Raw genomic sequence first — 15890 nt, forward strand, 5'->3', positions numbered from 1 at the left:
CAAAATAACTTAAAATAGTGTACTAGAAAATGTTTTGACCTAGTGATGTAACTGAATACCAAGTTAAAAACTTGAGAAGCAAGATAACAGACCACAAGAATAAAAACAATACTACTCAGCAGTTTATTTCAATGACCTACATTCAACATTCACAGCTACTTTATTGCTCCCCCATATTAGAGCGCAACTAATGTTACAAAAACAAATCAGTAGTGATTTCTACACTTCTCCAATGGTAACAGTAGGAATGTCTCAGTATCAGAAACGTTGGTAATGCTTAGTGATGGAAGAGTCGCAGGCTGGTGTGCACCAGAGTGATCCCCAGTTCATTGCAGGCATTAATCACAACCTCATCAGCAGCAGAGCCTGCAGGAGCTGCAATGTACTCAACACCGCTCTGCATACAGACAGAAAGAAGAGACATGAGAGGTGGTTAGCCTGCAAACTGGGCTGACTTTCACACATGCTAAAGAGCGTGTACATGCTTAGAGTGCAATTTACCCGTTTGGCTCGATCTATGTTGTCTCTGAAGGGAAAGAAGGCGTCAGAGCTGACAGTGACGGCCTGCAGGGAGCTGATCCAGTTCTTCTTTTCAGTAGCCGACAGAAACTCCGGTACCTCATCGTACATGGACTTCCAGATATCCAGGTCTGGGCCCTGCAAGCACAAAACACACATACGACCTTGAGAAACAAACATCAATTCCCGTTTTGGTCACAGACCACAAATCTTTCAAACTAAACACTCTTCTGTTTTCTGCTGCTGGTCTCACAGTTTGGGTGAAGTTGTAAATGGGTTGAAACGATTAATTGGGATGAATTAATTATTTAAATAATCATCAACTAATTTAGTAATCGATTAATCATTAAAAGGTTTATGAAGAATCAAAAGGGTAATTCGCTGAAAGAACACACAGAGCAGTAATTAAGCCAAAACTGTACAAAACAAAAAAACATTTTGCATTAAAGATAAAAAAACCCCATCTTTGTAAATATGTACTACCCAGATATGTACTATGACAGTTTTAACATAACCTGGTTCAAAATGTGTAAAAAAAAAAAGAAGAAAAAAAAACTTTTACCTTTTGCTATCCACTTTTAAAATCGCTCAAATAGATCAGCCCTGCACTGAATTGACTTTAAGTCAAGCAGAAAGGGTGTTTAGCACGTTTATGTTAGACGTATTATTTTCACTGCATAATTTGCTACAAACAATGAAGCTAAAGGAATGCAATTATTGCAATGTAGGCAAAAAACCCCGTTCAATTCCATTTTTAAATACAGAAATAAATATATTTTTATTTGCATCTTTTAATGGATTTCTAATCTGCAGAATGCACCATTTTTTTTTATCAGATTAATTGTCAGAATAATCAATAGATTAATCATATACAACAATTATTTGTTGCAGCGAAATCCTGATTTTGTTATTGCATTCTGTTCTTTCTGCACAGCTACACACACTTCTGAACTGATGAAATGCAGGCAGAGCAGAGCTACCAGAAACACGGTGGTCATCTCCTCCTCACCTCGCCAACGGTGTCGCTGACAAACTGGTCGATGGCGTTGGCCATCTCGGCTCGCTTCACACCACTGCGAAACTTCATGCTCAGAACACGAGGGTGGTGTCTGAGCCACCAGTTGTCCGCCTTGTCACCGGCCAGCCGCATGCAGTGGATACGAGACTGCTGACCGGCACCGATGCCAATGACCTGGACACACCGCAGGCAAGTGGAAAATTAACACCGAGTCGGATCATTTCATTCAGAATGCAATACATCCTTCCTGACTGGACTGACCTGTCCAGCTTTAGCGTAGCAGACCGAGTTGGACTGGGTGTACTTGACAGCGATGGTGGCCACAGTGAGGTCACGCAGGGCGTCCTCAGTCAGCTTGTGGTTAAGGTCAGAAAGCAGTTAGAGTTGATCGTTCAGGCCGTGCAGGTGAGCAGCGGTGCGTCGCAGAGACTCACCGAACCCTCGGAAACAACATTCCTGAAGAACTCCTTGTTGATCAGAGCGCCGTTCCTCTTCTGCTTGAGGTAGAGGCCAAACAGCACCCTCACCTCGGTGCTGTCAGGCTCATATTCTGGATCCATCTGGAAGAAAGGAACAAGGTGAAAAAAGAAATCAATTTTGTTAAACAGGAAAAAGCATTAAACTGAAGCAAACGCAGCACCGGGTTTTACTTCAGTGTTTTTGTGTAACTCCTTTGATTATGTAGGAAGGTAAAAACCGTTTTCTCCATTAACAGACTTGAGGAAAGCAGAGTTAAACTGTCTCCTTTAGTGAAACTTGTGCCATGTTCACCTGAAGCACGCAGTAGTTGCCGTTTTTCTTTTTCGAAAGAATTTTGAGCGCCTCCTCCTCATAACCAGGAGCTATGATACCATCTGACACCTGAAAATCACCAGAGCGAAACAAACGGCGTTAAATTGAAAATAAGAATCAACTACTCGTATTCATTTCTTTTTTCATTCACCTCTCTGGATATAATCTTGGCTGTAGGGACATCACAAACATCCGACAGAGCAATAAAATCCCCAAAAGAAGACATTCGGTCTGAGCCTGGAAGGATTTCATTAAAGTCAATGGCATAGAGATTCAAACACAAAATACTTTACATTAATAAACACTCAGCCTGTTTGACCTCTTGCTCTTGCGTACGCTGTGGCCAGAGGGGTGAGATCCTTCAACATGTCATGGACCATGCACACTTTGGCTTCCTCCTCACTCAGAGGAACTCCTACTGCAGCTCCTGCGGAGAGGAGGCGGAAAAATCATGCAGATAAAGCAGCACAGATCCCTCCTCCGACATATTGAGGAGCGGCAGTGTGTCATCGTCTCACCGGCAGGGCTGACGTGTTTGAAGGACGTGGCAGCAGCCACGCCGAGGGCGGCCTTCAGCTCTCTGACCAGCTGCCAGGCGTTCAGAGCGTCGCAGAGGTTGATGAAGCCCGGAGAGCCATTTGCCACTGAAGGATAAAAAATTCAAAATTGTTCATACCCCCAGGCAGATGTTTCAAAAAATATTTTCATCTGAACAAAAAGTTTGTTGCAGATAGGAAATGATGTTCACGTCGCTGAGAACATTGTTTTATAATATGAAAAGGAGCACTAGTTTGCAAAAGATAATCTGTTTTCAATTATATTAAAGTTGGCAGGTCAAAAAGAGTTTCTACTTATTAACTGAAAAAAATACAGCAATCGAATCTTGGTGTTTTTTCTTTTCCTTTGACGCATCAAAACTACAAAGTTTGATATCCACATTAATAGTAATCACAGAGAAACTTGCATTGTGTTCAGGTTTTCACACTTTTAAATTTTAAATTAAAATATTCCAGTCAGCTGAGCCGTCTGTGAGGCGTCTGTACCCTTGAGCGGGAGCTCGGAGCGCAGCGTGAAGATCTGGGCCGGGGCTTGGTGGGGGTTCATGCCGTAACGGAGGGGCAGCTGGGACACTCCGCGACTGTACTGCCCACGGAAGTAGTCAGATATGGCCTCATCATACTGCGCTGTATGTGTGAAGGCCTGGAGAGGGAATCAAAGACACATGCATGAGCCCAGTTCACATTTAAGAATTTGACTAAAAACTCACTTTTTGCCACTAATCCACCTAGAGTAAAATTTGAGGAAAGTATTTGTGTCTGCAAGCTTCACCAATCAGTTACGGTTAAAGTTCAGGTGCCTGAAATGCTAAAGCTGTGACCTGTGATAAAAAGTTTACTCTGGACTTTGTTCTGCTCTGACCAACACCTTTACACATGCACACACAAAGGAAGAAGAAAAAGAAAAAACATCATATGACCCTCTATGGATTTTTTTTCCCCTGACCAATTCCAAGTCAAACGCACACACAAAAGAAATTCATACATTTAATTGCTTTCATGTCATCAGCCTTGGCTGCAAATTCCAGAAGTAATGAAACAAAACAATGATCAAATGATCTTCCAGTTTCAGAGTGTGCTCTTCGGCATCTAGACTCAAAATATATGAACTCAATTTTGAAATATGTAACTTTTGGATTTGTAGAAGATTTGTGTATAAGAATTGGAGTTTACTCAAGCAAATGCAACTCAAGTATAAGCGTTTGCGAAAAACTGCAAATTTATTCAATTGTTTGAAAAAAGTTAAATGAACTTCAAGGGGGAAAAAAATAGTTAATGTAGTGTTGAACTGGAGAACTCCTTCAGTGACAGACTGCTGCATCCTGGAGGTACAAATGAGCGTCACTGTAGATCCTCCTGCAGACTTTATAACCACCACTGTTCTCAAGAGGTTTTTACAACCCTGCTGTTGTTTGCACAGCTGGCATTTTTGATTTTCTTATAATTTGCTTTTCTTATCTCTAACTTAAATACAAAAATATACGTACTCATTTTGCACATTTTTAAAATCCAATTATTCTATTATCTGTCTCTTATTTTGTAAATTTGTCCTGACTGCACAGTCACAGTTGTTACTGTCCATCCATCCATCCATCCATCCATCCACTAACACCCTTGTCCCTAGAGGGGTCAGGAGGTGCTGGTGCCTCTCTCCAGCTAACGCTTCAGGTGAGAGGCGGGTTCACCCTGGACAGGTCGCCAGTCTGCCGCAGTTGTTACTGTTACAGCTGAAATTCCCCACTGCGAGGCTATAACGTTTAATTCTATTTCTAAATCACTGAGAAAAGTGATTATAGGCTTTGATTATAACATGATACAAAACTAAAAAAAAAAAAATTTACGCTCCCAACCACTTTTTAAGGAGCACGTCTGGTGACATGAGAGTCCCCACTCTCAATTTTATTCCCCCCCCATTAGTAAAGACATGGAGAATGGTAAAAACAAATCACACAATTTTCTAGTATTTCCAAGAGAGTCTATGAGCCTCATAAAACTCTGTTGTCACATAATTTAGTTCCTATTAAAATAAAAACTAATGAACAAAATTAAACCAAGACCAATTTAGAAGAATCTCAGATTTTAGAAGCAATTAAAAATGATTTGTTTTAAATGAAAGGCAAAAAAAAAAAAAAACTCTTTAAAAGTTTCTAACAAATCTGGAAAAAAATATTGTAGTGAAGGACAGAAAAACAAAGCATGACTTTTCATACATGTGTCAAAACTTGAGTCAATTAGAAACTTCTGCATTTTAAACACGGCAAGGGAAAATACTGGGGGGGAAAAATGAAAATGCCTCACTTTTAGGGCCAAAGTCCTGCGGGTTTCCAGGGTCGTATCTTTGTCTCCTGAACTCTCCATCTCCTTGGCAACCAGCGAATAGTCAGCCGGATCGCACACAATGGTGACGCGAGCGTGGTTCTTAGCTGCTGCTCTCAGCAGAGTTACACCGCCTAAAGAGACACGAAAAGTTCAGACCTCTACATGACAACTGTTGGTGGTTTTATTAAAAACCTTAAATCTTACACAGACTGCATGAAGGCTCTCACTTACCAATGTCAATCTGCTCAACGGCACCCTCCACAGTCACATCTGGGCTTGAGATTGTCTTTACAAAAGGGTAGAGGTTGCAAACCACCACTCTTTAAAAAAAAAAAAAAAAGAAACGGAAAAACAAGTTTACTAATTTTCTCAGGAATATACTCAAGCTTCATCCATTCACAAATAACCAGAATTAGCATTCAACTGCTTAAGTACGTACGGGTAGCATCATAACATTGGATCTCTGAAATGCTTCCTCGTTTTGTTTTATTGATCGTCAGTGAAAATGCAAGTTTATATATAAAAAATACTTGGACTTTTAAGTCAAACCTTTAGGCTTACATCAGTTTTGGGAACAAAGATGTTTCAATAATTTTAGTCATGTGGACCAGATTTCTGAAATCAATTAGATCACGGATCCAGTTCCTCTTTTTTTGCTTTCTATATAATAATAATCACTAGTAGTCAGTTCAAGTACCCTAAATATTCAGTGTGTATTGCTCTTATTTCACTGGCCTCTGCGACACTTTTCTCTAAAGCCTCATACAGTAAATTTCCCCAATTACCCTTTTTACAGAATCTACTGGTTTTGAAATAAATAATTATCTTCACTGCATTTGATTAAAACTCTTCACAGAACTTCACCAAAAAAAACAAACAATTTTCCCCCCACAAAATCAGCTCCAGAGGCCCCCGCAGTGTGTCTGCGATTTAATCGTTTTCTGTTGGTCTCAGTTAAACAAGAGTCACAAGATGATCAGCAGTTGTCCAATTATCAAGATGCCAAATCCAATGCGCGTGCTTGCTGATAACATGTGCACACACTGCCATTAAATCTGATGAGCTTGTGAAGAGCTTCAAAGCCACAGGTTGCAGAGGTTGTTTGATTCAAGTCAACCTCGCAACGGCTTCTCATCTGCTTTTAAAGAAGCAACCCCCCTCACTGTGGTGAAAGAACTGTAGAAGGTAAAAAAAATATATATATATATATAAATAAAATAAAAAACTGAATGTGTGTTTAAATATTGGAAATGTTCCCTCCTCACCTGACCAGGCTGTATCCCAGTTTCTCCATGTCTGCAGAGTCAGAGGCGCTTTTCCTGGCCAGGATGCCTCCGTGGACAGCAGGGTGCAGGGTCTTCACTCTGCCTCCCAGCATCTCCGGATGTCCGGTCAGCTGAGACACATCCCTGACACACAGCAGACACAGGTTTTTTTTTTAAAAAAAGGAAAAAAAAAGAAATGCCCTCAGCACAGGGTTTGAATGCAACCAAGGAGTCCAGCTAAACTCCCAACCTGACAGCCAGTCCGGCATCGCGCAGGGCTTTGGCTGTGCCTCCTGAGCCCACGAGAGACAGGCCCACGTTAACCAGGCGTTTGGCGAAATCCACCAGCCCAGTTTTATCTGACACACTCAGAAGAGCTGCAGAGACAGCGACAGAGACAGAGACTCGTTCAAAGTAAGTGTTTCAGCGTAGTAAAAGCTCTGCACGCTGGCTAATGCTAGCTGCGTAGCTAGCTCTGCGCATGTGGCAGAGAAACTCTTCATCAGGGGACAAAAAGCTTGAATGGAAGTTGGGAGAGAAAAAAAAACCACGTCTTACCGAGCTCCGTGGAGGCCATGTTCACTGCTGCGGCGTCAGGAAACGCTCTGTCTGGATACCAGCTGGCTCTTTCTGCGGAGGCTGTTTCACTTTCAGTCAGCGCTGAAGAGCAAAACCAGCAAGAGACGAGAAGTTTTCAAGCTCTTCACCGATTCATCGAGCGCTTCCAAACTCCAGGGAACCGCCCCTCTGTGGCCAGACCCACATCTGAGGCCAGACCCACATACCAAACGAACCAACAGCGCAGAAAATGTGCGGGTTTTTTTTTTTTTTTTTTACGCAAAGGACTACGGAGCCCGTCTGGAGACATGGGGGAAAAAACATAGAAATCCTGGCCACAACTTCATAATTTGTGTTCACGACTCCCATGTCACCAGACGCGCTCCTTAAAAAGTGATTTCTTTTTTTTAGTTTTGTATCATGTTATAATCAAAGCCTGTGTTGCTTTGATTCTTCCATGCATATTTGATAAATCCTTTAATCATTGAATTCAAGTCTTTATGCAAAAATTCTGTTTTTTGAATATGAAGTGTAAAATTTTCTATATGAGCCTCATATTCTTGTCTCTCTGATATTTTGCACCTAAATTAATAAATGATGTTTTTGTTGTTTTACATTAAAAAAAAACAAACCTGCATCTGCTCGGAGTCAACAAAAATAACAAAACAGACCAGACATGAATAAAAAAAACACATAAGACATGAACATTTCAAGGACCAATAAATAAATAAATATATGTGACAATAAAAAAATATATTACAACAACGTTGCAGAGGTATGGAAATAGCAAAAGTTAAAATTACCACATTTAAAAAAAAAAATAACTGAATAGCTTTTGAGTGTTTTGAGAGGGTCTTCTTTTATTTTTCCACCAGAGGGCAGACATAACTCATGTACGCAAACTGTGAACGAATGGACGTATCTGACCAGCAGTTAATCAGACGCATAATATAGAAAATACATAATATAATAAATAAATACAATTATTTTTGTTTCAAGTCTCTTTACATGATTGAAACTTCAAAGAAAAACAATGGACTTTACTTGACGAGTCATGCTGCCCTGAATCAGTGATGTAAAGAACAAGGAGCCTCAGCTTTACTTTTCTCTATTTGTTGATCCAGTTTAAGTGTTTCTGCAGATAATCGGGCGCTGAAGGTTATGCTGACGTGGAGATTGGCACCATTCTCATTATAACTGGCGCGACACCTGTAACGCATATTTCCTGCAACAATAAATGACGCTCCATGAATATATTCTCCCCGCTGACGCCTCTTCAATAAACTTTACTGGTAAAAAAAAAAAAATGCTGCATTTTCCTACTTTAGAACAGCGTTTTAAGTCGGACAGATGTGGATTTATTGGGCCCCGCAGTACTTGTCCATTAGTTAAGTGACAGGACAGGGCCTTGAGAAAGTAGCAGCAATACGTGTGATTACGCTAAAAGATCGCGCAATCTGTTCATATTTACGTAATGAGTCCGACGTTTTGCTGATTGATTAAACCGCGGGGTGTAAATATTTTAAGGGGCCCCTGATTTATAATCCAACAAAGCAAAAAGACGCCAATTTTATTTGTGTAACCATGAAAATGGGGGTTTCTGGTAACCACTCTGACATCTCAGCGGGGACGTGAGTGATTCAATAGACCATGAAACGTTTTTATGGTAAAACACAGGCTCACTATGCGTTATTGGTTCAAAAACGAAAGAAGCGATGGAGCCGTCAGCACTTCTGTCTGAGGGCCGTTGAGAAAACTGACAGCATTATCAGCACTAAGTGTAATTTATGCGCAGGGATTTTTTTTAGTTAACATGACGCCTGGATTTGGATGAAATTACAGGATGAATAGGATCAATGGCCTCCATATATTGCTCTCCTGCCTTATCAATTAGCTGTGATTTTTGTTTTGTGTCAAAGGGGCAAGTCACACAGCTAAATTAGGTCCTATTGATTTGCATGATTTTTCATCAGCCTAATTTAAAACACACACACACACACACACACACGCACACACACACACACACACACACACACTCACACACAGTGGTTGATTCATTCCAGTCTGCAAAGGAAGGTATTCTTTGTAATTTGAGTTAAAGGAGAAAAAAAAGATTCTCAGAAATCCTCTCGTTGGAGCTGGGACATTTGACTGAGCAAACTATTCAACAATCAGTCAGATGGATTTTTGAAACAATTTGTTTTGAATACAAAGTTTATCTTAATCATCAATTTGACTTGAAAATCATGTTTGCTTCTTCGTTCGGTTTGATTGCTTTGTTTTCTGTAAATCATTTTTCAATCAGAAGTTGTACCTTTATGAAAGTCACAGAACCAAACACTGAAGCTCACATTTTTGAATCAGCTGGATGTGGACAAAATGTGTGCTTCAGTGTTCTTCCTCCCACACTACGATATTTACTCTTATTTACATGAATTTACTCTAATGTACACCATTAGAGTAAATTCATACATTATTTACTCTAATGTACACCATTAGAGTAAATTTATGACGTTAACAAATATTGATGTTTATTAATTTTGATGTTATCAGATTCAGTTTTTCTTTGGTCAAAGAATGACAGCGGCCCCCCTTTGCTTTCACTGTATAGCCATTTTGAATTAATATGTATATAGCTGGTTTGTAGGTATAGTGTACATACATATGCTTTGCACACTCAATTGTCCTTTTAGGGACATGCTATGAACATTTTACCAATGATAGAAGTCATTTAACTCAGCTGAATAACAAATACTTCATTTATTACAGAGGGAAATTCAACTATTTGATTTCATAATAACTGTTTCTATGTAGTTCAATTCAGACACATGAATGATGCACACCGGAACCAGCTGCAACCATGCAGGAATGAAAGTGACAGCTGAACTGTTTCTGGTTAATCAGATTTACAGTAATTCGTTTTAGGTGCAAACACAGGGAAACTGCATAATGTGATTGGACAAAACAGTGGCAAAACAAAGCATTAGTTTATATTATGCTCCTTTTTGCTTTTTAACATTTTCATCATAAATCTGGACATTTCTAACAGGTGGATGTTCACTGTGAGAGCCATGTTGCATATGTGATTTCCTTCAGCCTTTTCCCACTCCATAAAACACGCGTGATAGTTTAATCCTTTATTCTCCATTCACAACTGTGATTGATTCCGGGTTGCCAATGAGACTGAAAAAACAGGACAAGGAAACAAACTACAATTCCAGTTTTTAAAGAAACTTATTTTGTGCTAAAAAGAGCCAAGATCTTCTGTGAAATCATGTGATCTCACATGTGGTTGTGGTCTAACATGGGGTGAAAACACCTCATCAGCTGTACACCAATCTGCTCCTTAATCACACTGGTGCCCAATAAAAGTCTGAGCCAGTTCAGCTCACTAAATGTGCTGTTGCTGTTAAAAAATGGCCCTGTGTGACCGCTCACCATCAGGCTTTTGATGGCTTTACTTCCCTTCATTAGCTTAATTATTTGGCTATCAGTAAACACCACCAAGTAATTAATATCTTTCCAAATTGTTCCACCCTACTTGTAGGTTAAACATAAAATGATTTGGGATGTGTTTGGCTAAAAAGTGCATACCAGTGGATATTGCATTATTCTTTACTATTTTGTTGTTGCAAACAATCAGGGTTTTTTTAAAATTTTGTTTACCAATGAAAAATGAACGAGAGTGTGAAAAGTGTTGAATAATTTCCAGTCTTGTGTTGCGTTCGCTTTTTTATTTCACAGTTGTACCACAGACAAGTTAGACATAAATACGACTCTAATTAATCTTTGCAATCATTCAAATAAATTAAAGTCATTCGCTTCCATGTCAGTGACAGGAACGGATTCATCAACGTTAGAAATGACAGACAAACGGTGATATTTACATTAAAACAATGCAACACGTGATGAGTACCATGCAACCTGTTTACCTTCGTGACTCCTGAATGGAGCACAAGCTGTTTGTCCTCAGACTGTCTTTACATCTTTCATTTACAGAAAGTGTGTGTGCAGGGTTGAGCGCCAGCTGTCAGCAGGTGGAACAAACAGGATTTTGACAAATAATAAGTGACAGATCTGCAGGATGATAAATCTCATTTTTTCACATGCTACAAGGTTTACAGTACATAAAGTGATTTTATTCAGATACTAATTTGTCCAGAATGTGCTGTGTTAATTATTAGTGGGGGTTTTTTTCTTAAAAAAACAAACAAACAAAAAAAAAAACCTTTTTTGATGGAAATGAAAACAGACACATTTTCAGATTTGGAAGCTGTCTTTTAGAGTAAACACAAACAGCTGCTTTTTGAGCAGTTTTCCTGGTAAAATCTCTGTAACATTCAGGGTCTTCCTGGGGTCTCCTCACAGTCCTGCCCCAATCTTCCGGTCTCCTCCTCCTCCTCCTCCTACCTGAACCCCCTCCAGCTCATCATCAGAGAACGGGCTGAGGGGATCGTACCCGAGCTTGTTGCTGTGCTGCAAGAAGTCTGTGGACCGTGATATTTCAACTTTGTTGCTCACAGTGATGCGATACCCATGCTGGCTTCCGTCCTCCTCCTCCTCGTCCTCTTCTTCTTCCTCTTCGTCTACCTCATCGTCTTCCTCACCGTCCTCTCTGTCCTCCAACCCGTAATCTGCCCGTCTGCCGTCCACATTTAAACCCCGTCTGGCCTCGTCTGTTTTGGCGCTGGCTATTTTTCCTCCACTTCTGAGCTGCTCCCCCTCCGCCTTGCTGGAGGCGGATGCCTGCTCCTTGGCTTTCCTGCTGCGCTTCCACTTCATCCTCCGGTTCTGAAACCAAATCTTGACCTGCCGGGGGAAATGGAACGTGATAGATATTTTTAATACATCTGAAAAATAAGATTGGTATGACAACAGTTGTTCTTCAAACAATTGAATTTGTGAAGAAATTGCTGGGAGCTAAATTTTATCTGATGTAATTTCATTCTTTCTTTCTTTTTTTTTTTTCAGTTGGCGCAAATCGCCTTTGGAGAAAAGTCCCGTCTTTCATTTAACCCTGCCACTGGTAAAATGTAACACAAAATGCATTTTAAGCTTACGCAAAGAAATGAAGCAGAATAGTTCTAGAGTTGGAGATCATTGACATCACTGACTAGATTTATGAACAATCTAGTCCTTGTTAAAATCGTGTATAAAGTTTCATGTTTGTGTGAAGTACTGGTCGTTTTCAAGTCCATGCAATATTTTAATCAAAGCTTTTATGGTAAAAACAATATATAGATTTTGTTTTTAAAACTGTAAATTCATTTGGTTTTACAGTTACTCTGTTCAAAGGTTCGCGTGGCTGTGACAGGCCAGAACAAACCGTTAGAAATTGCAGGAAAGTCCTGAGATTTAGCCACAAAAATCCATATGTCAACTTTAAAAGCAATAGCATGCAGCAGTCTGGAACGAGAACCTTTTAACGTGTTTGCGTTTGAAGACTTTCACCCCGAGACACGAGGAGCTCAGAAGCCAAACTTCCTGATCGATGATGCCGTCTTACCTGCGTCTCGGTCAGCATCAGGGACGTGGCCACCTCAAAGCGCTTGGGTCTGGACAAGTACTTGTTTAGTTTGAACTGGTTTTCCAGCTCCAGGAGCTGCTGACTGGTGAAGGCCGTACGAGGCCTGCGACATTTCCCCAACAGGCCGGACTGAGGGCCTGCTGGAAGAGGAAGAGCATCAGTTGTCAATCACATAGTTCAACTTATTACTAATTTCTTGCTATTTGTCCCGAGAGCAGCAAACAACTTTGGTATAAGACGTATTTGAAGTTGGTTGCAAAGCAAATTTAGGTTCATTTACATTTTTTTTTCCATATCAAAATATTTGGGACAAACACAGACACCTCTCTTAATTATAAAACACCAAGGACATTGGAAGTTCACTGTGATGCTGTGGGTGGGAACAGGGACACATATGCCAGCACTCTGTGGCCATCATTAACTATAATAGCTTCACTGCAGTTTATTGTTGACGGGGGGACGCAGCAGGCGCGGGCCATAAAAACGCAGGCATGCCATTAACTTAATGAAAATCCAATGAAGGCTTTTGGGGTTTTATTGATGAACTACAGTACGTTTTAGGTGTTTGTTTATAGTTACTTCGTCACACAAAGACAATTTTCATCTTGTTGGCGTTTATAGAGAAATAAATGAGACAAAATGAAAAATATGACACAAGGATAAGCAATAAAAAAAAAATGGAGACGCACTGTACTGCGAGAGACTTGAGGCTTGCAGAGATGGAGCACTACAACTTCAAACTCTGGAGGAAATGCTATACAAATATTATTCTTTAAAAATAAATTTTAAAAAAGTAAAGGATATTTTTTTTAAATTATGAACAAACAGTAAGAAAAATAAAAGGTTAAAAATAACATTTATTGATTCAGAAGAAAAGGTTATTTTATTTCAAGTGTAGATTGTGCAGCTTTGAAAAGATGGAAAGAAAGAAAAAAAAGAAACCAAACGAAAAAACATCCCAACTATTAAAATGCTTTGTAAATAATAATAATAATAATAATAATAATAATAATAATAATAATAATAATAATAATAATAATAATAATCTATCCCGATGTCTCAGAAACATTATAAGCGATATCCCCTATTTTGTTTTTCTTGGAACTTTTTTGTTTGTTTTCTTTTCTCCCATATTTTTAAAATTCACGCTTTGGGTGGAACTAATCTCATTTGCTCATACTTACAGGTGTAATCCGGCATCCGCGGCATCATGATCCCGGCTCGGATCCAGTGTTCCAGGGGCAGTGATCCGGCCATGGCAGCCGCCTTCAGGTGCTCCGGGTAGCCGTGTGTCAGCTGCGTGAAGCCGGTGTAAGCGAAAGCTGGGTGCTGCCCTCCCAGAGCGCTCAGTGGATACATCGGTGCCGGGTACATACCGGGAATGGCGCCCGGCGTCAGAGAAGCCAGGCCTGGGTGCGGGAAACTTAGGACGCTCGGTTTGGGGATTATTCCCGTCTGAAGGTGAGCGCCCCGCGGGGATGGGGTGTCGGCGCGGTGGCAGGAGACCGGGCTGCCCCCGGGGCTGTCGCTGCTCAGGCTCGGGGAAACGTTTCGACCGCCACGGTTAGTCTCATCGGCGAGGAGGGCGTCGATTCTGAAGTTTTGGGACTTTTCCATATCGTCCTAAAGGAGTGATGAAACTTTGAAGCCTTTTTGACGAAAACAAGCTGAGGAGGTGCGCACCTGTGCCGTGCGTCAGCACGCAGACAGTGAAGCCTCTTCAGTGAGACGTTTTCATAAAATTAGTCTGAGAGCGAGCAGGGGAAAAAAAAAAAACAACAACATTCATTAACGAGTTATCACAATTTCAAGGCTGTTTTATGGCGCTTGCAACCAGTCATCCTTTCTTCTTAAGCGCACCTCATACATATCGCTCTGCACCATTAAAACTACAAAGGTATGCGACTCTCCGCCAGCCGCCCCTCTCCACCTCAAGGGGCCGGAGTGAGCCGGGATTGGCTGGAAGCGGAGCTGCTCCGACGGGCCTCTAATCAGCTAATTACTCGCTCGTTTCTCCCCCCCCCCCCCCCCCCCCCCAGAAAGCATTCAGAGTGAGGTAATGTTCAACCCTTGTCCCGCCTGCAAACACCTTCAACTGTATTGAAGCGCGGGGGTTACATTAGAAGATTGGGCACTTATATGTTCAGTGTGACTCTCCCGAGGTTGGAGCAACTCGGCACAAAGAAAAGATGCTGCGGAAATCCTCCTCAGCACCAGGAGGATGCAGTCAAACAGCCTTCGAGCTGCTCAGAAAACAATCTGTCCATCATTTGGGTTTTTAATGCGAACTCCTCCGTCTCGTCTCATGCTAAGGGCATACCATTTCCATTAAAGTTTACGATCAGGAATTGCACACAAATCGTATAAAACCGTAATGACTTGGCAGAGGAGGCCTTAAGTTAATTGGCCTCCCGCTTAATGTGGACTAATGCCATTTTAAGACTGAAAAAGTCAAAGGGCGTCAGCTAAAGATGAGTCTCATTCAGCGGTTGCTGGGGGAAATGACAGGAGGTGATGGGTGCCTTAAATCTCTTCAGAAATGTTTCTTCATGGCGCATCACTGACAAATTCTCATCAAACATCACTGACTGAAGCTCCTTCACTTGTGTCGCAAATGTCTGCAGCCTGCTTCAACAAATGTTCTAATCTCTAATTTATTTTGCACATTTAATCAATTTTGCATGACTTAAACATATGTTCGAAAAAAATATATGACAGAATTGCTTCATTGTGTTGCTGTGCGAAAGGATAGCCGACCTTAAGCATAGATTGGCAATGACTGAATTACACATGCAGTCTTTCATAACATGTAAGGGGCCTTTATGGGTGAATCCTGCAGGCATCTGCTCTGCATACTTGTGTAAAATAAAAGATGAAAAGCTGTGTTCTAAACCACGAATCATTTTCACAATCTGAACATGTTTGGATCAGTTTAACATGTTTGTTGTTAAATGTAATCATTTTTGCTCCTCCATGTCCTACTCCACCTGCACTGTTCCTATCAGCTCCCTATGACCAAAACAGATATTCCATTTAGAGTCTTTAACACTAGTTTGTAAATATGATGGTAGGAAAGAAATTGATCTTTTTTCCTCTTTCAGTTTGTCCCAAAAAAGGGGTGGAACATGAATAATTGATATAACCTTATAAGACTTGCACACTTACCATTCGGAGGGTTTTTGCTCCTTTCACAGACTCTTTATCGTCATAGCTTTATTATAATTATCGCAAGATGTTTAGATTTAGTGTGTGTGAACACACTAGGTTGCGATGCTGAAAGCGTGTCCTGAATGTAACAGTTTCCATAAATGGTCAGAATCTCAGCACAACCAGTA

General features: G+C 40.7%; 2 protein-coding genes across 4 annotated transcripts; both read right to left on the minus strand.

Moving 5' to 3' along the window:
* Window positions 1-102: 102 nt before the first annotated feature.
* atic (5-aminoimidazole-4-carboxamide ribonucleotide formyltransferase/IMP cyclohydrolase) lies at window positions 103-7232 on the minus strand. Its single transcript, XM_028013992.1, has 15 exons — window positions 7029-7232; window positions 6721-6847; window positions 6471-6614; window positions 5437-5525; window positions 5185-5336; window positions 3373-3529; window positions 2848-2973; window positions 2649-2756; window positions 2481-2566; window positions 2309-2398; window positions 1972-2097; window positions 1799-1891; window positions 1529-1711; window positions 502-657; window positions 103-397 (listed from the first exon to the last, which is right to left on the minus strand). The coding sequence occupies exons 1-15, from the start codon at window positions 7045-7047 to the stop codon at window positions 278-280; spliced, it is 1776 nt and encodes a 591-aa protein (XP_027869793.1). The 5' UTR covers window positions 7048-7232; the 3' UTR covers window positions 103-277.
* A 3515-nt stretch (window positions 7233-10747) lies between these two features.
* mnx2b (motor neuron and pancreas homeobox 2b) lies at window positions 10748-15176 on the minus strand. 3 transcript variants are annotated; one of them, XM_028013928.1, is made up of 4 exons: window positions 13717-15176; window position 13297; window positions 12535-12695; window positions 10748-11837 (listed from the first exon to the last, which is right to left on the minus strand). In XM_028013928.1, the coding sequence occupies exons 1-4, from the start codon at window positions 14170-14172 to the stop codon at window positions 11391-11393; spliced, it is 1065 nt and encodes a 354-aa protein (XP_027869729.1). In that variant the 5' UTR covers window positions 14173-15176; the 3' UTR covers window positions 10748-11390. The 3 variants fall into 3 exon arrangements, with proteins under 3 accessions (XP_027869729.1, XP_027869728.1, XP_027869727.1); XM_028013927.1 differs by lacking the exon at window position 13297 and having other exon boundaries at window positions 12535-12692; window positions 13740-15176; XM_028013926.1 differs by lacking the exon at window position 13297 and having other exon boundaries at window positions 13740-15176.
* Between the last annotated feature and the right edge of the window lie 714 nt (window positions 15177-15890).

Source organism: Xiphophorus couchianus, chromosome 4 (genome assembly GCF_001444195.1).
Source record: "Xiphophorus couchianus chromosome 4, X_couchianus-1.0, whole genome shotgun sequence".
NCBI lineage: Eukaryota > Metazoa > Chordata > Actinopteri > Cyprinodontiformes > Poeciliidae > Xiphophorus > Xiphophorus couchianus.

Coding starts and splice junctions, on each gene's coding strand:
- atic (XM_028013992.1), bottom strand. Junction 5,337..5,436: donor CGTTGAGCAGATTGACATTG/GTAAGTGAGAGC, acceptor GTGTCTCTTTAG/GCGGTGTAACTCTGCTGAGA. Junction 2,974..3,372: donor CTCCGAGCTCCCGCTCAAGG/GTACAGACGCCT, acceptor TTTATCCTTCAG/TGGCAAATGGCTCTCCGGGC.
- mnx2b (XM_028013928.1), bottom strand. CDS start 14,172: ATGGAAAAGTCCCAAAACTTCAGAATCGACGCCCTCCTCGCCGATGAG. Junction 11,838..12,534: donor TGATGCTGACCGAGACGCAG/GTAAGACGGCAT, acceptor TTCCCCCGGCAG/GTCAAGATTTGGTTTCAGAA.